The sequence below is a fragment of the Oryzias latipes genome, chromosome 10 (assembly GCF_053564925.1).
Source record: "Oryzias latipes strain Hd-rR chromosome 10, Olatipes_Hd-rR_3.1".
Lineage (NCBI taxonomy): Eukaryota > Metazoa > Chordata > Actinopteri > Beloniformes > Adrianichthyidae > Oryzias > Oryzias latipes.
The window spans coordinates 959,485-978,953 of NC_136246.1; the positions used below are offsets into that span (position 1 = coordinate 959,485).

The 19,469-nt window shown below is 45.8% G+C and overlaps 1 protein-coding gene across 1 annotated transcript; it reads right to left on the minus strand.

Annotated features, from left to right (window-relative positions):
• Nucleotides 1-1,331: 1,331 nt before the first annotated feature.
• On the minus strand, nucleotides 1,332-9,248 carry LOC111947438 (E3 SUMO-protein ligase ZBED1-like). The gene is made up of 9 exons (XM_078953786.1): nucleotides 8,605-9,248; nucleotides 8,358-8,490; nucleotides 8,114-8,205; nucleotides 7,824-8,030; nucleotides 7,644-7,757; nucleotides 7,291-7,548; nucleotides 6,561-7,183; nucleotides 2,285-6,477; nucleotides 1,332-2,201 (listed from the first exon to the last, which is right to left on the minus strand). Exons 1-8 carry the CDS (start codon nucleotides 8,665-8,667, stop codon nucleotides 6,243-6,245), a joined length of 1,725 nt encoding a protein of 574 aa, XP_078809912.1. The 5' UTR covers nucleotides 8,668-9,248; the 3' UTR covers nucleotides 1,332-2,201; nucleotides 2,285-6,242.
• Nucleotides 9,249-19,469: the final 10,221 nt, after the last annotated feature.

A 19,469-nucleotide genomic window follows, 5' to 3' on the forward strand; every position in this document is an offset into this window, starting at 1 on the left:
TTTATTTTAGCGGTAACCTATCATGTGACCGAGAAGAGCGAATTGGCCTGCGTCAAGAGTGACAGACGGATGTAACAGAATCGGGTTATTTTTCAAAATAAAACATCTTTTAGATTCCAAAATAAATAAAAAGGAAGTAATGTACATTTTTTTTTTTTTGCGGCCCGGTACCAAATGACCTGGGGGTTGGGGACCACTGTTATAAAACATTAAAGACTAAATCATAGAACTCATCACTAGGATTATTTTCCTTATTTTGTGCAACACCAACAGTAAAAATCCTCTAGAAAAACATCCATATTTTCATAAACAAATGATCTATTGTTTATTTATGATCTCTAAAAGCCCAGCTGTTTTACTGCCTGTATTACCTGCTGTCTTTATGTCAAATATGTTGCCAACACCAACTAAAGGACGGCATACATCAAAAATACATTTTGGAATGGAAACTAAAAGACACGTAATAAAAATGTCTACATTGGTTAAAAAAGAAAGACATTATTAGCATGACCACAGTAATCGAAAGGCACGCCATGATCCAGGTATTGCACAATCGAGACTGAGCTCCGTGCTCACCTGAGCCCACCACCTCTCCCCGTTTCCTTCACACACATTTGCAGCATCTTCTCAAAGACAGGAGCAGCTGCAGGGGACACCAATTTGCAGGTATCAGGCCATTACAAACTCTGTGACATAATAGATAATAGAAAAGCAATAGTGGTGCAGATTCTTTTTTCAAGCACTGAGCCGCCGCGTCCTACAAATTTGCGCCCCAGGCAATTGCCCGTATGACCTGTGCCTAGAACTGCTACTGAAAGGTGAGTATGTCACAACATTACCATAAAAGTCTTTCATATCTTGTTTTAGATGTCACTCAATCTCAATGAAGACATTGGTCCAACATTGGTTATTCTTGATCTATTACTAATATTGTATGGGATTGTGCCATCTAACGTGAGGTAGAGCTTGGTGCTACCTAACCTCTTTGACGACACTGTTATTGAAAAAGAAATGTGCAATATAGTGATCTGAGGTAGAAAAATTCACAATGATTAGAATAAAACATAAATTGCATTCATGGCACAGATTACAGAACACATTTAATTTATTATTTTTTTTTTATTTTTTTATTTATTTAACCACTTTTGTAATATTGTATGGGATTGTGCCATCTAACGTGAGGTAGAGCTTGGTGCTACCTAACCTCTTTGTCGACACTGTTATTGAAAAAGAAATGTGCAATATAGTGATCTGAGGTAGAAAAATTCACAATGATTAGAATAAAACATAAATTGCATTCATGGCACAGATTACAGAACACATTTAATTGATTATTATTTTTTTATTTTTTTATTTATTTAACCACCTTTGTCAAGGTAGGTGTAACCCAGGTGATGTCTACTGGCTTTGCTTTGCCTGCCTTGCCCCTGTATTTTTCTCCTTCCTGGTCACTGTATTTCCCGCGGCGGTGACGTCATTTGGTCACATGGGGCGGTCGGCCAATCACGAGCGTTTATTCCGTGACGTCACAGCATCACGTGACTCGGCGCAGCCAATCACGAACGCATATAAGGGTACAGGAAGTCAGCAGTGTTAGATGCAGTGGGAGGCCAGATGAGACAAGGCACAGGTATGATTTAAGTTAGTTTCCTACTTTACTGCTCTATAGGGATGGGAATCGAAGCCCCATGAAGCTCTCATGGGGCTTCGTGTAAATGTGCCAGAAAAATGAATGAAGCATTTGGGGCTTCGAAACCACACAGAACAGCGGCATCTGGTGGCAGACAGGACATATATCATCTACTCCACTAAGTTCCTTGCCCTTGTAACACTTCAGTGTGGAAATAAAACAAAGACAATGTTTGAAGATTTGTGAGAAGTGCTTGTGTTACATTGTGAATGCCATGTATAAAGTGAGAATGAGTGATTGTGAACCAGGGTCTAACATGACTGGGTGGGATACATGTTATAGATTTTTATTTAAAAACAGAATTTTCTCCACTGTGCTGGGCTTCAGTCTGTTTCGTCTTTGGCTGACGATTTCGCCAGCCTTGGAGAAGATCCTCTCACAAGGCACAGATGAAGCTGGTGTGCATAAAAACTTCATTGCCAGCTTGTAGAGATGTGGGTATAAAACCTTGTGGGTAACCCAGTATCTCAGTGGGTCCTGAGTCCTTGGGATGTGAGGTTCCTTTAAGTACCTAGAAGGACATTAATAGCCTATTGTCATGCACCAGTCTAAAATGAGCAGAAGTTATGATGAGGATTCTAATCTTTACTGTACCTCTGAACCTCCACTGTTGCACTGGCAGTTGTGCTGGTCCCCTGCTGTTGAACCCCCACATGCCTGTCCAGCAGGGCCCAGAGACCACCATCTTCCTGCTGACTTGAAGGACCTTCTCTAGGTGGCGACTGTGGCTGTGCCTCTGGAAGTAGCGCCTGCATTGTTGCAGCACACTCTTTAGTGAGTCGCTCTATGGCCGTGTGGGCAGAGCCTTGGCTGCAGAACCCCAGCTCTTTAAACCTTGGGTCCAACAAGGTTGCCATTGACAGAGCAGTGACCTTCTCCAGAGCTGAAAACCTCTCATGGAGATTGTTCTTCAAGTTAGTGGCCAGTTTTTCACCAAGTGGGTGTGTGATCTGACCACACCTGCTTGAGATGTAATGTTTCAGCATTTTGACCATGGGAATGACTTTGGATGCTGACACTCGTTTTTCTGTCGAAAGCTCAACTGTGGCCTCTTGAAACGGTGAAAGAATGCTCAAGCAGTGGTGTATGGCCTGGTAGTCCTCTGAGGTGAGTGGAGGAAGGTCTGTATGGAGGGTGGCCAGAGCTGCCCCCAGTGGCTCTCTCTCCTTAAACAACCTTTCCAACATATTAAATGTGCTGTTCCATCTTGTTTCCACCTAAGATAAGACAGCAAGCACATTTTAAAGGAGAGAAGAAAGTAACACAATAAACAACTGCAAAAACATGTGACATTGATCGACTCACAACAGCCCCAGTACTCGGATTTGCTAACCCAAAGAAATCTTACATCCTGCATACTGATGCTAGCACCATAGGCCTTGGAGCTGCATTGTATCAAGAGCAAGATGGAAAGTTGCGTGTCATAGCGTATGCCAGTCGGGGACTGTCTGCAAGTGAATCCAGATATCCAGCACACAAACTGGAGTTCCTGGCGTTAAAGTGGAGCGTCACTGAAAAATTTCACGATTATTTATATGGCTCCAGTTTCACAGTAATTACAGACAATAACCCACTGACTTACATTTTGACATCTGCCAAGCTCGATGCTGCCAGTCATAGATGGCTTGCTGCACTATCTACATACGATTTCAAACTCCAGTACTGGGCGGGACATTGAAATCAAGATGCTGATTCACTCTCCCGAAGGCCCCATCATCAACCAACTGATGCCCATGGTCTGAAGGAGTGGGACTTGGTCAATCAGTTCACCCGTGACCATGTTGAGCCAGGCACTGCAGTTCAGCTCGATCCAGACGCTGTGGCCGCCATTTGTCACTGTGGTCTGTTGAGAGACTGTCCAGAGAACTGCATTACCTTGGTTGAGTCACTGAGCATGTCCATCACAGCTATTCCCAACAGCTATGTGGACGAGTCTCACCAAGGGCTGCCAGTCGTTCCCTCAATGTCTCCCATCGATCTTCGGGAAAAGCAAAGAGAAGACCCCAGCATACGAGAAGTGATTTACCAACTCGAGACTGGTGAAAAGATTTCCCCCACTGTTCGACAAGAATTGCCTGATATTCCTCTTTTGCTGAGAGAGTGGAACAGACTTGAACTTAAAGATAACATTCTGTACAGGAGACGGCAGGATGGGGAGCACATCTTGTTTCAGCTAGTGCTGCCAGAAGAGTTGCGATCTATGGTCCTCACCAGCCTCCACAACGATATGGGACATCTGGGAGTTGAAAGGACCCTTGACCTAGTGAGATCACGTTTCTTCTGGCCACGAATGGCAGCCGACGTGGAGCAGAAGATAAAGACCTGCGACCGCTGCATTCGGCGGAAGGCACTGCCAGAACGAGCTGCACCTCTGGTAAATATCGAAACCAGCCGACCACTGGAACTGTTGTGCATGGACTTCCTGACGCTTGAGCCTGATCAAAGCAACACAAAAGACATTTTAGTCCTCACAGATCATTTTACAAAGTACGCCGTGGCCATTCCAACTGCCAATCAAAAGGCCAAGACCGTCGCTAAATGTCTGTGGGAGAACTTCATTGTGCACTATGGCATCCCTGAGCGTCTGCACACAGATCAAGGCCCAGACTTTGAGTCTAACCTCATCAAAGAACTTTGTGTCATCGCTGGTATTGAGAAAACCCGGACCACGCCATACCATCCTCGTGGGAATCCTGTTGAAAGGTTCAATCGGACATTGCTAAGCATGCTTGGTACCTTGGAGCCCGAACAGAAGAGGAGATGGAAGGTGTTTGTAAAGCCGCTGGTGCATGCCTACAATTGTACCAGAAATGAGGTAACCGGCTACACTCCATATGAACTCATGTTTGGTCATTCTCCGAGGCTGCCTGTTGACCTAGCCTTCGGCCTTCCGGTTTGAGACAAACCATCAATCTCACATTCTCAATATGTGCAGAACCTTCGCTCTCGACTGGAGGAAAGTTACCAGCTAGCTTCCAAACATGCAGCAAAATCAGCTGAAAGGAACAAGAAATGCTTTGACCGACGGGTCAGACCATCTGTCCTGGAAGAAAGAAAATCGAGTTCTTGTCCGGAATGTACGCTTTCGAGGGAAACACAAGATAGAGGACAAATGGGAGAGAGACATTTATGTTGTAGTGAATCGTGCTGGAGATCTCCCTGTCTACACTGTGCGACCTGAAGCAGATTCATCAGGGCGAACCAGAACTTTACACAGGGATCTCCTTCTGCCATGCGGGTTTTTACCTGAGAGTAAAGAGCCGGACCTGCTACCTGCAACCATTGTACACCGTCCTCAGACTCGGAGTCAGAGGCAGCCAGTTGTGACTACAGAGGAGTGTTTGAGTGATGAAGAGGAGTTGAGGTTTCCTCATCTGTCGATTTCACGGCCCGTGAAGTTCCATGACAAAGGCACTCTTCCGGTCACGTCTACAACTGGTCACAGCTCAGTACCTGCAGCTACCTTGCCTGAAAGGGACTTACCTATTAGAGAGTCCAACGAGGAGTCTGATGTTGATCGTCCATCTTCACCCAGTGGAATGGAGCAGGAGGCTGTCTCTCAAGGACTTGGGTAAGAAGTGGGACCGGGTGAATACTTACCAGAGGTTCCTATTGTTCCTGAGATAAAGCAGTCTTTAGGTGATGGTTGCCCAGCAGAGGCATCACCCAGTGCGGCAACACCAGTACCTATTCCTGCTGAGGCTCCCGCCTCTGTTTCAAATGTTGAAAGTGGGGATGCTGTTGAGCCTGATTTATCCATTCGTCGTTCCGCGAGAGACAGACACCCACCTAACCGTTTACAGTACTCCGCTTTAGGTCAGCCGCTAATCTCTGTAGTACAAACGCTTTTCCATAGCCTAGCCGATGCCTGCGGTGGAGCTTTTGGCGCCCCGGCATCTAGTCGGATGTACCGTGTCAATGTAGTTTGACATGCACCGGAGTTGCATGGTTTTGAGAGGGGAGGGTGTAACCCAGGTGATGTCTACTGGCTTTGCTTTGCCTGCCTTGCCCCTGTATTTTTCTCCTTCCTGGTCACTCTGTATTTCCCGCGGCGGTGACGTCATTTGGTCACATGGGGCGGTCGGCCAATCACGTGCGTTTATTCCGTGACGTCACAGCATCACGTGACACGGCGCAGCCAATCACGAACGCATATAAGGGTACAGGAAGTCAGCAGTGTTAGATGCAGTGGGAGGCCAGATGAGACAAGGCACAGGTATGATTTAAGTTAGTTTCCTACTTTACTGCTCTATAGGGATGGGAATCGAAGCCCCATGAAGCTCTCATGGGGCTTCGTGTAAATGTGCCAGAAAAATGAATGAAGCATTTGGGGCTTCGAAACCACACAGAACAGTGGCATCTGGTGGCAGACAGGACATATATCATCTACTCCACTAAGTTCCTTGCCCTTGTAACACTTCAGTGTGGAAATAAAACAAAGACAATGTTTGAAGATTTGTGAGAAGTGCTTGTGTTACATTGTGAATGCCATGTATAAAGTGAGAATGAGTGATTGTGAACCAGGGTCTAACATGACTGGGTGGGATACATGTTATAGATTTTTATTTAAAAACAGAATTTTCTCCACTGTGCTGGGCTTCAGTCTGTTTCGTCTTTGGCTGACGATTTCGCCAGCCTTGGAGAAGATCCTCTCACAAGGCACAGATGAAGCTGGTGTGCATAAAAACTTCATTGCCAGCTTGTAGAGATGTGGGTATAAAACCTTGTGGGTAACCCAGTATCTCAGTGGGTCCTGAGTCCTTGGGATGTGAGGTTCCTTTAAGTACCTAGAAGGACATTAATAGCCTATTGTCATGCACCAGTCTAAAATGAGCAGAAGTTATGATGAGGATTCTAATCTTTACTGTACCTCTGAACCTCCACTGTTGCACTGGCAGTTGTGCTGGTCCCCTGCTGTTGAACCCCCACATGCCTGTCCAGCAGGGCCCAGAGACCACCATCTTCCTGCTGACTTGAAGGACCTTCTCTAGGTGGCGACTGTGGCTGTGCCTCTGGAAGTAGCGCCTGCATTGTTGCAGCACACTCTTTAGTGAGTCGCTCTATGGCCGTGTGGGCAGAGCCTTGGCTGCAGAACCCCAGCTCTTTAAACCTTGGGTCCAACAAGGTTGCCATTGACAGAGCAGTGACCTTCTCCAGAGCTGAAAACCTCTCATGGAGATTGTTCTTCAAGTTAGTGGCCAGTTTTTCACCAAGTGGGTGTGTGATCTGACCACACCTGCTTGAGATGTAATGTTTCAGCATTTTGACCATGGGAATGACTTTGGATGCTGACACTCGTTTTTCTGTCGAAAGCTCAACTGTGGCCTCTTGAAACGGTGAAAGAATGCTCAAGCAGTGGTGTATGGCCTGGTAGTCCTCTGAGGTGAGTGGAGGAAGGTCTGTATGGAGGGTGGCCAGAGCTGCCCCCAGTGGCTCTCTCTCCTTAAACAACCTTTCCAACATATTAAATGTGCTGTTCCATCTTGTTTCCACCTAAGATAAGACAGCAAGCACATTTTAAAGGAGAGAAGAAAGTAACACAATAAACAACTGCAAAAACATGTAAAATCTTAGATTTAAAAAAAAGAAAAATGTTTCACCTCTTGTATTAATTTGTGCTCTGGCCTGGCCAGCTGTCGCTGCATCTCTGACAGCTTCTCCTTCGCTGTGGTGCTGGATTTAAAAAGACCGACAATCCTACGCCCCTTACTTCGGATATCCTCTAGTTCAGGGGTTTGGGCAAGGGACTTTTTCACCACCAAATTAAGCATATGTGCAAAACACATTATGTGCCGAAGCAGTAATATATTAGCACATGCAACCATGTTGGGAGCACAGTCTGTAACCAGGCCTGTCACCTGGAAGAAAGATTACATGTTCACAAATCATGTATATTAGGTATTGGGAGGCCATATTGATGAATGATTTTGTACTTTATTGATCTGGCTCGCACCTTCCCTTTAATTCCCCATTCTTCCATGAGAAGATTTTTGGCCTCAGCCAAGTGAGCTGCAGTGTGGGTTTGGGGAAACTTCAGAACCCCCAAGACCACAGAGGCCAGCTCCACCTAGAATGAACAAAGTCAAACTGAGATAAATAAACCAAAGCATTGCACAAAGCAGGGGATACCTACCTCCTCGGTGATAAAATGGCATGTTACAGCCAAGTAAGCGTCCATGTTAATGGATGTCCACATGTCTGCTGTAAGGCTGACAGCAGAGGCCCTGCTAACCACATCTAAAGCCTTCTCCTTTTTGGCTTTGTACTTCTCCTCCACCATTGTCCTCAAGGCCTTCCTATTAGGAATTATGTAGGATGGGTCCAAAAGGTTGACAAAAGCCTAATAGTGACAAATAAAATACAGCTTATTATGTACACAAAAACATAAATAATGTAAATGCTATATAATATTAGCCACCTTACCTTGAAGCCTTTGTCTTCAACAATTGAAAATGGTTGTGCATCCATTACAATCATATCCACCAATGCAGAATCAAGTTCTTGCTTTCTTGACACTGCAAAATATACATATGAAGAAAAAAAAAAATATTAATTGTAGAAGCTGAGCCTCGAACCCGGAACCTCAGCATTCACATGTCACTGATTTTTCCACTGAGCTATCTGTTTCAGTTCTTAGTGTGCCATTAGTTGGATATATTCTTATTACCAATACAAGGTGGATTGAAGGCTTGATTTGCCGACTGCGGAGTTTCAACATGATGAACGGAGCGGAGATGTCGCATCATGGAGGATGTACTATCATTAAATGCAAATTCATGTTTGCAAATCAAACATTGCACCTAAAAAAAAAAAATGGAAAGAATAAAAATGATTCCTTTCAACTGACAGACATACCTATAAAACTGACATAATCAGCAATGGCTACTAATAAAATAACGTTAATAGTGTATTACCTTATTTGGAGAAATCAAGTTGAAATGATCCCAAGCCACAGAACGTTTTTTACCGGGTGCCATGACGTTGATTCTTACGATACACGGGAAACAACAGAACTGGTCGGGAAACGTTGTTTGGGATTCATCTGTATTTATAGACAACAGCGCGCCCTTCTGATCAAACACACCTGAGATCTGAAACCTGGTTCAGGTGAGTGATGCATTTGGCGCGTCATACGTCATCAATCACGTGATCTGCGCTGGTTGACACACGCTTTGAAACATTGTGCCGAAACACTCTGTTTCATGAAGGTGAACCGCGCGCCGAAGCCCCGTGTCAAACGGGCCATCCCTACTGCTCTATTTTCACTGGATGTTTATTGTGATGCATGGTATGTCACAGGGGCCCTCTATCCAGTTCAAAACAAAGAGCATTTGGAAGTGATTTTTGGCGGAAATTGGTGAGTCAATAGTTTGTTATGCTAATGTAGCTTAGCCACTGTCAATCATTAATGGCTTCTCATCAAGCTTTCTGCCTGTTTCACCTAAACCTGAAAAGGGGTACGTACCCATATGTAAAGAATGTGTTGAATTAGTGATGTATTTGCTATTGCTCATTTAATGATTGCAATTGGTGCAATACGTACTATATTTTTATGAATTGTGTGCACACTGGATTATGTCAACTGGCAAGGGAATGTTTTTTTTATCTGCTTGTTGATGTGAAGTAAACATAGATTTAATTGAGACTCTGGTCCCGTTACCCAAGCCAGGTCCATGATGGCGAGCTAGACCCTGGAACCTGAACCATCGTAAAAGCCACATCCTCCCGCCAAGCCGGTAGGGGGCTCCTAGTAGCCCAGTTGAAAACAAAGACCTCTGACCCAGCTTATGCCCACACCATCGCTTTAATGAACTATATTCATACAAACTGAATTCACGCTTCCCAGTGCACTTACCTTCCTCTGAACTGTGGGCGAATTGGTTTTTCTTTGTGTTTTGTTTCGCCCAACAGCTAGCCGACATACAGAAACAGCTGAGGACCCTCACAGGTGGCCAGACAAGTCAGAAGCAGTCTGCCACGTACCAGTCTGTTCCTTCCAACAAGAACAGTAAACTGCCCCGCACTCTTCACAAACCTTCATCTGCAGGACCAAAGCCAGGTTACTGCTACAACTGTGGAGAGGATGGACACATAAAGACAAACTGCAATAATGATCCGAATCCAACGCTTGTAGCTATGAAAAGGAAACAGTTCACAGAGAAACAGAAGAAGTGGCAGCGAAAACCTCAAAGCAACTCGTCTTTTAACTAGAGCGAGTTCCTGTTGAGGGACGAACGGGAACTGCGGAGGACCAACTACGTCCCAACAAGCAGACAACAGTGAAATGCTGCACCGAGTCACATTCCATTTCAACTGAAAAAACCCATCTGCCAAGAGGATTGATTGGATCCCGATGCACAGGCCAAGTCATCATTGCTGGTATGAATTTTCAGTGTTTATTAGACACTGGCTCACAAGTCACAACAGTACCTGTATCTATCTACAATAAATATTTTTCAAATCAATCTGTGAAACCACTGCATGAACTGCTACAGGTTGAAGGAGCCGCCGGACAAGAAGTACCATATCTAGGATACATTGAGATGACAGTTACCTTTCCGAAGGACTTCATTGGTGCAGATGTTGATGTACACACCCTTGCTTTGATCATCCCAGATGTCAGGCCGGATATCCACTCCCAGATCCTGATAGGGATGAACACCCTGGAGCCGCTTTACGAGCAGCATCTGAAAAGTGAGTGTTCCAGCTACAAACCTTCTCAGCATGGCTACAAAGCAGTGCTTCAGTTGCTTCAGCTCCGACATCAGCAAACTCAGGGGACAAGCAAAGACTTGGTGAGGTTGGCCAGTAAAACACCTGTTTCAGTTCCAGCTGGCCACGCCATGGTTGTTGAGGGTTCTATCCATGCCTGTCCACCACCAGCTGGCAAGCGTGCCCTGCTAGAACAACCAACCACGCCGCTACCTGGAGGACTCTGTGTGAAGAGCTGCCTGGTAACACTGCCAAGTCAGTCACCCTACAAGCTCCCAATCATTGTTGCCAATGAATCAGAAAAGCCAATCAAACTTATGCCACTGACCATCATTGCAGATCTCACCATATCTCCACAGATCCTGTCTCAGCGTGTTTCCATCAGTGGACACCAGAAACCTGATGCCAAGCTGGATTTTGATTTTGGAGATTCTCCAATACCCGCTGAGTGGAAAGACAGAGTCACCTCTAAACTAAAACAGATTCCTGAAGTATTCTCTCTTCACGACCTCGACTATGGACGAACAGACAAAGTCAAACATCACATCCGCCTTCACGATGAGACTCCATTTAAACATCGAGCTAGGCCGATCCATCCTCGTGACATCGAAGCTGTCCGCGACCATCTGCGTGACTTGTTGGAGGCAGGAGTAATACGAGAATCGGAATCCCCCTTTTCTTCACCAATCGTGGTTGTCCGGAAGAAGAACGGGGATGTAAGGCTGTGTATTGACTATCCTAAGCTGAATCTCCACACTATCAAAGATGCTTACGCACTCCCAAACTTGGAGGAGTCATTCTCAGCACTTACAGGTTCCCGCTGGTTTAGTGTCCTTGACCTTAAGTCAGGATACTATCAAATTGAAATGGCAGAAGAGGACAAACCAAAGACTGCGTTCGTGACCCCACTGGGCTTTTGGGAGTTCAACCGGATGCCACAAGGTGTAACCAATGCGCCAAGCACGTTTCAGCGGCTCATGGAGAGATGTATGGGAGATCTACACCTGAAAGAGGTCCTTGTCTTCTTGGACGATCTCATCATATTCTCCAACACCCTGGAAGAACATGAAGACCGTCTGATCAGAGTACTCCACCGTCTGAAAGACTACGGCCTGAAGTTAGCACCCGAGAAATGCAAACTGTTTCAGACATCCGTGCGCTATCTCGGCCATATTGTCTCCGAGCAGGGTGTGGAGACGGACCCGGAAAAGATAAGTGCTCTCAAATCCTGGCCAGTTCCGCAGACACTGAAGGAATTACGGTCTTTTCTAGGATTTGCTGGCTATTACCGCAGATTCATTCATGGCTACGCTGCTATCGCTAAGCCTTTGAATGACCTGACTAGGGGCTACGGCTCGAAGCGCCGTCAACCTAAGAAGCCAGCCCCCATGCCCAGTCACGACGCTAAACAGCCGTTTAATGAACGTTGGACATCAGATTGCCAGCATGCCTTTGAGATGCTGATTGATCGACTCACAACAGCCCCAGTACTCGGATTTGCTAACCCAAAGAAATCTTACATCCTGCATACTGATGCTAGCACCATAGGCCTTGGAGCTGCATTGTATCAAGAGCAAGATGGAAAGTTGCGTGTCATAGCGTATGCCAGTCGGGGACTGTCTGCAAGTGAATCCAGATATCCAGCACACAAACTGGAGTTCCTGGCGTTAAAGTGGAGCGTCACTGAAAAATTTCACGATTATTTATATGGCTCCAGTTTCACAGTAATTACAGACAATAACCCACTGACTTACATTTTGACATCTGCCAAGCTCGATGCTGCCAGTCATAGATGGCTTGCTGCACTATCTACATACGATTTCAAACTCCAGTACTGGGCGGGACATTGAAATCAAGATGCTGATTCACTCTCCCGAAGGCCCCATCATCAACCAACTGATGCCCATGGTCTGAAGGAGTGGGACTTGGTCAATCAGTTCACCCGTGACCATGTTGAGCCAGGCACTGCAGTTCAGCTCGATCCAGACGCTGTGGCCGCCATTTGTCACTGTGGTCTGTTGAGAGACTGTCCAGAGAACTGCATTACCTTGGTTGAGTCACTGAGCATGTCCATCACAGCTATTCCCAACAGCTATGTGGACGAGTCTCACCAAGGGCTGCCAGTCGTTCCCTCAATGTCTCCCATCGATCTTCGGGAAAAGCAAAGAGAAGACCCCAGCATACGAGAAGTGATTTACCAACTCGAGACTGGTGAAAAGATTTCCCCCACTGTTCGACAAGAATTGCCTGATATTCCTCTTTTGCTGAGAGAGTGGAACAGACTTGAACTTAAAGATAACATTCTGTACAGGAGACGGCAGGATGGGGAGCACATCTTGTTTCAGCTAGTGCTGCCAGAAGAGTTGCGATCTATGGTCCTCACCAGCCTCCACAACGATATGGGACATCTGGGAGTCGAAAGGACCCTTGACCTAGTGAGATCACGTTTCTTCTGGCCACGAATGGCAGCCGACGTGGAGCAGAAGATAAAGACCTGCGACCGCTGCATTCGGCGGAAGGCACTGCCAGAACGAGCTGCACCTCTGGTAAATATCGAAACCAGCCGACCACTGGAACTGTTGTGCATGGACTTCCTGACGCTTGAGCCTGATCAAAGCAACACAAAAGACATTTTAGTCCTCACAGATCATTTTACAAAGTACGCCGTGGCCATTCCAACTGCCAATCAAAAGGCCAAGACCGTCGCTAAATGTCTGTGGGAGAACTTCATTGTGCACTATGGCATCCCTGAGCGTCTGCACACAGATCAAGGCCCAGACTTTGAGTCTAACCTCATCAAAGAACTTTGTGTCATCGCTGGTATTGAGAAAACCCGGACCACGCCATACCATCCTCGTGGGAATCCTGTTGAAAGGTTCAATCGGACATTGCTAAGCATGCTTGGTACCTTGGAGCCCGAACAGAAGAGGAGATGGAAGGTGTTTGTAAAGCCGCTGGTGCATGCCTACAATTGTACCAGAAATGAGGTAACCGGCTACACTCCATATGAACTCATGTTTGGTCATTCTCCGAGGCTGCCTGTTGACCTAGCCTTCGGCCTTCCGGTTTGAGACAAACCATCAATCTCACATTCTCAATATGTGCAGAACCTTCGCTCTCGACTGGAGGAAAGTTACCAGCTAGCTTCCAAACATGCAGCAAAATCAGCTGAAAGGAACAAGAAATGCTTTGACCGACGGGTCAGACCATCTGTCCTGGAAGAAAGAAAATCGAGTTCTTGTCCGGAATGTACGCTTTCGAGGGAAACACAAGATAGAGGACAAATGGGAGAGAGACATTTATGTTGTAGTGAATCGTGCTGGAGATCTCCCTGTCTACACTGTGCGACCTGAAGCAGATTCATCAGGGCGAACCAGAACTTTACACAGGGATCTCCTTCTGCCATGCGGGTTTTTACCTGAGAGTAAAGAGCCGGACCTGCTACCTGCAACCATTGTACACCGTCCTCAGACTCGGAGTCAGAGGCAGCCAGTTGTGACTACAGAGGAGTGTTTGAGTGATGAAGAGGAGTTGAGGTTTCCTCATCTGTCGATTTCACGGCCCGTGAAGTTCCATGACAAAGGCACTCTTCCGGTCACGTCTACAACTGGCCACAGCTCAGTACCTGCAGCTACCTTGCCTGAAAGGGACTTACCTATTAGAGAGTCCAACGAGGAGTCTGATGTTGATCGTCCATCTTCACCCAGTGGAATGGAGCAGGAGGCTGTCTCTCAAGGACTTGGGTAAGAAGTGGGACCGGGTGAATACTTACCAGAGGTTCCTATTGTTCCTGAGATAAAGCAGTCTTTAGGTGATGGTTGCCCAGCAGAGGCATCACCCAGTGCGGCAACACCAGTACCTATTCCTGCTGAGGCTCCCGCCTCTGTTTCAAATGTTGAAAGTGGGGATGCTGTTGAGCCTGATTTATCCATTCGTCGTTCCGCGAGAGACAGACACCCACCTAACCGTTTACAGTACTCCGCTTTAGGTCAGCCGCTAATCTCTGTAGTACAAACGCTTTTCCATAGCCTAGCCGATGCCTGCGGTGGAGCTTTTGGCGCCCCGGCATCTAGTCGGATGTACCGTGTCGATGTAGTTTGACATGCACCGGAGTTGCATGGTTTTGAGAGGGGAGGGTGTAACCCAGGTGATGTCTACTGGCTTTGCTTTGCCTGCCTTGCCCCTGTATTTTTCTCCTTCCTGGTCACTCTGTATTTCCCGCGGCGGTGACGTCATTTGGTCACATGGGGCGGTCGGCCAATCACGTGCGTTTATTCCGTGACGTCACAGCATCACGTGACACGGCGCAGCCAATCACGAACGCATATAAGGGTACAGGAAGTCAGCAGTGTTAGATGCAGTGGGAGGCCAGATGAGACAAGGCACAGGTATGATTTAAGTTAGTTTCCTACTTTACTGCTCTATTTTCACTGGATGTTTATTGTGATGCATGGTATGTCACAGGGGCCCTCTATCCAGTTCAAAACAAAGAGCATTTGGAAGTGATTTTTGGCGGAAATTGGTGAGTCAATAGTTTGTTATGCTAATGTAGCTTAGCCACTGTCAATCATTAATGGCTTCTCATCAAGCTTTCTGCCTGTTTCACCTAAACCTGAAAAGGGGTACGTACCCATATGTAAAGAATGTGTTGAATTAGTGATGTATTTGCTATTGCTCATTTAATGTTTGCAATTGAATGTGGTGCAATACGTACTATATTTTTATGAATTGTGTGCACACTGGATTATGTCAACTGGCAAGGGAATGTTTTTTTTTTCTGCTTGTTGATGTGAAGTAAACATAGATTTAATTGAGACTCTGGTCCCGTTACCCAAGCCAGGTCCATGATGGCGAGCTAGACCCTGGAACCTGAACCATCGTAAAAGCCACATCCTCCCGCCAAGCCGGTAGGGGGCTCCTAGTAGCCCAGTTGAAAACAAAGACCTCTGACCCAGCTTATGCCCACACCATCGCTTTAATGAACTATATTCATACAAACTGAATTCACGCTTCCCAGTGCACTTACCTTCCTCTGAACTGTGGGCGAATTGGTTTTTCTTTGTGTTTTTGTTTCTATGGTGCAGTCATGCCTTTGTAAATGTGAAACATGTGAAACATTTTGAAGTACTTTTGTGTATATATCTGAATGGCCATTCATTGTTTCTCTTCATTATTGACTGTCACTGTAAATAAATTGCCCCACACCAAACAACAACTTCAGTTTCCTGCCATTCCCTCCGAGAGTCGAATTTCAGTCTTCTGGTCATTAGCCCATTTAGTTCTTTCTTTCTTTCTTTTTTTTGTGTGTGTGTGACACAGTTACTACATAAAGATAACATGTCAATGTAAGGGTAGGGTCATAGGATAGCACAAGGCTTAAAAGCATCGAAAGGGAGCAGATGTGTCAACTTCCAATCTCTCTATGAAATCTTCCAGGTAGCAGGAGCAGAGGGAAGAAATGCCCCCCCCGCTCTGTACAAGCAAAAGGCACAGTCAACAGTATCGGCTCATTTAATCTCAACGTTTTTCCTCTTGAGTAAGGAACATTTGGAAGAGGGTAGCAAACCAAGAACAGCCTTGTACATAAAAGTGTACTAATGGGACTGCCTAGGAAGGCAGGGAATGCTATTTTGCTCTTGTGTGCAAGTCAGAGTGGTGTCACATTGATTTACAGTTAGTTATGAACCCAAAGCAGAATACAGCATTGTGTCCAACATTTGAAGACATAACAGAGCATTCACATACAGAATGTTACCATAATCTATAACAGGCAAAATGGTAGCAATTACGAGAGGCTTTTTTACTTCAAAAGAAAAGCAACGCTTATTGCGAAAGAAAAAGACAAAGTTTTGCTTTTCTTTACAAGTCTTTCTATGGGTAGTTTAAAAGTGAGGGAGTCATCAATCCACACACCTAGGTACTATTGCATTGTAGCATGATTACGTATTTTATTGTCACGCATTTTATTAAATTTATATAATTAATTTTTATACTCATTTTATCATTTTGTATTATCCATTCACTTGGTTCTTTAATGTCATGAACATTCTGTGAAGTAAGTGCTGAAACATGTATCCGTTTCGTCTCTTCCGAAGAAATGTGGTCATAACTGTCATTAGCACCAGGAATGGTTTGTCTCTTAACTTTGTGCTTGTAAGGATGAACACAGAGCCATTGTATGCCATCACTTGATTTATACAAGTTGGGTAATAAAACCTGCTTGCTGTGAGGGGGAACTTTGAGCAGAGCAGAAGCAAAGCACTTTTCCTGCAGATGCCACTTTCTCTCCCTTTTGCAAAAGGTTTGAAAATTCATGCAGACTTGTGTGATTTTTCCTTGTTCCCATTTGGACATCTGGTTTTTGATATCCTTAACCATCTGAACCTGGGAGGGCCTTACACAGCCACAACAGTTCATATATTTATAAACTACCTCTATGATTTTTCCTTTAGGGGGGACACTACAGGAAAAGCTTCTGGATCTTTTTTGGCATTGGAAAACCGATTAGAAAACAACTCTTTCTTCTGTGTGGAGCCTGGGGGGGAAATTCAGCGCTTCAGGGGCATAGGACCCCTGGGCTGAAGAGACCTGCGCCCAATGCTGGGGAACAGTCTACCAGCTGTCCCAAACTTACCCTCTTCCTCATAGAATCACTTATTAGGGTGATTGGGGGGGGGTTTCCACCTGCAATGCACTGCGGGGGGGGCTACTTGGCAGGGGTCCCCCTCCCATGGTTGCCGTAAGGAAACAGGCCCCTCCCCTCTTGGTTTTAATTGCACCTTTGACATGTAGGACCCCTGGTAGGGGGGGCATTTGGACATCACTGCCAGCAAGCAGCAGATGTCCTCTCAGTGCCGTCCCCGCCAAATTTACACACACACATGCATTACACAATGAAGGTGGGACTTTCTGATCATCTGTCCTCTACCCAATGCCTGGCAGGGGGTGTGCTGGTTGTCCCTTGGGTGCTGGCTTCCTGGGCCCAACGGCCCTCTCTCCACGCAGGGAGAGGGATCCCTGAGTTCTCTAGCAAGACCATGAGCAGGGGATCACATTACATCTGAGCCTGGGGGAGTCGTGTCCCTGTGGTGTGGGTTCTGGTCCTTGCCCTCAAGTGCCAGCCTTCTCCAAATTCCAACAGTGGGTTAGCCTGATAGGGCCATGTTTCCAACACTCCTTGTGGACCCTTGCGTTCCTTGGGCATCCTCCTCCTGTGCAGGGGTGGCCAGCCCCGGTCTTGCTTTCTCCTGGACTAACCAGCCTCCCTGTTCTCTGGCCCTGCGGCGGTCCCGTTGGCCCAGGCCTGGGTGGCTGATGAGATAGCCCGGAGGGCGGTTGTTCTCTATCTACTGCCTTGCGGGTGTTGAAGGGTTCTTGGCTGCCGCTGCTGCAGTGGTGGGGGTCTTGGTGTGAGGATAACTCGGCACTCACTCTCTTTCTTTTTCCATCATCCACCTTAGAAGAACAGAAACACTCACTCGAGCACAGGTGCTATCTTACCTTTGCAAAAATAGTTTGCGTGACTGAATGAAATGTTTCAAATGTGTTAGTTTGAATCCATAAGTATGCGTGTGTAAACATTAGTTGTACTGTGTACATGTTGACATGTTTGTATGTGTTGACATGTCAAACATGTTGTGTGAGTGTGTGTGGACAGGCCCCGCCCCTTCTAGATTTGTATTACATCTGAACCTAACTGTAATGATAATAAAATCCAGCAAGTTGTTGCTCTATGCTGCTTCATGATTTTACCCCCCCCCCCCCTTTCTATAATTACCCTCCCCCCCCCAACATCCCTCTCTCTTCCTTCCTTCTTTTCTGTCTGGTCTAACGAAAAAGTTAGACCACACAATTTCTAAGAGGCGGGGCGGGGCATTGCACACCCCCAACAACAGGTTAAATGACAGGTCATTAGGCGTCTCTACCTGGTGCGTTCACGGAGCTTCAGTACATAAGACTCCAACAGCCGCACAGCCTAACGTAGTCCGCTATTATATATTCATGAGATATTCATGATCCCGCGGGTTGGTTTTTTTTTGCCGCCCGCAGCACAATTCAAACCGCCGAAACCCGCGAAATTTGCATTGGGTCCCACAAAAGAAAGAAAGTGACTTAAACAAAAATGCTTTGACTTGGATTCGGCTAACTACATTAACAATTAAACAAGCCATTTAATAAAATAACTTTTTTTTTTTTTAACTTGTCCTGTCCAACAGCTGGGCAGAGAGCTGAGGGCCTCTTGTGTTGGACATATTTTACTTCAGTGTTTTTCAACCTTTTCTGAGCCACGGCACACTTTAACCTTAAAAAAAATCCCGCGGCACACCAGCATCCAAAAATTTAAAAAAAAAAGGAGAAACTCATAGTCTGTATTGATCTACAGCCCCTCCACAATCTCACATGCATTTTTGAGATAATTGTTGCAGAAAAAGCTGGAAACTGCAGCTGTTTTTTTCTAAAAGATTCAATAAAAGTTAAGTTAGAAGATTTAAAAATAGTTTGATGTGTGTTCGTTGGTTTCAAGACGTTTAACGACAGTCCTCCTTGTGCCCTGTCACTCTCACAACCCAATGCATCATGGGAGATGTAGTGCAAAAAACGGCCGGAGATCGGTTTACGGAGCTTCATTGTTTTGTTCACTTGTTCCACGGTCTGATACCGGATTCTGTGGAAAGCTACAGCGCAAAAGACGAGCTTTAGCTGGTATTTTTGTTAGAACTGAGCGACTTTACGAGCTAAATCGGGACAAGGAAGTGAAGACTTTAACCACTTCTGATTGGTCAGACTGATGACATGTGATTAAGCCCCTCAAGAATGATTGGTGGAGACAGTCAAAGGGACGGGACTTTTCCCAAATACAGCCGGAGCTGCAGCTGAATCGCGGTACGGTCATTCTTATCAAAATGTCTTATCAAAATGGCTGAAATCCTGGAGATGGGAAATGTTTTTAGATCAGATAATGAGGGCAATTTTCCACGGCACACTTGACCATCTCCCACGGCACACTAGTGTGCCGCGGCACACTGGTTGAAAAACACTGTTTTACTTTAACAAGAGGGGTTATTAA

Excerpts from the sequence above, each read along its gene's own strand:
- LOC111947438 (XM_078953786.1), bottom strand. The coding sequence starts at position 8,667 with ATGGCACCCGGTAAAAAACGTTCTGTGGCTTGGGATCATTTCAACTTG. Across the intron at positions 7,758-7,823 it reads GCCATTTTATCACCGAGGAG|GTGGAGCTGGCCTCTGTGGT; the intron begins GTAGGTATCCCC and ends TGTTCATTCTAG. Across the intron at positions 7,184-7,290 it reads AGCACAAATTAATACAAGAG|GTGGAAACAAGATGGAACAG; the intron begins GTGAAACATTTT and ends GTCTTATCTTAG.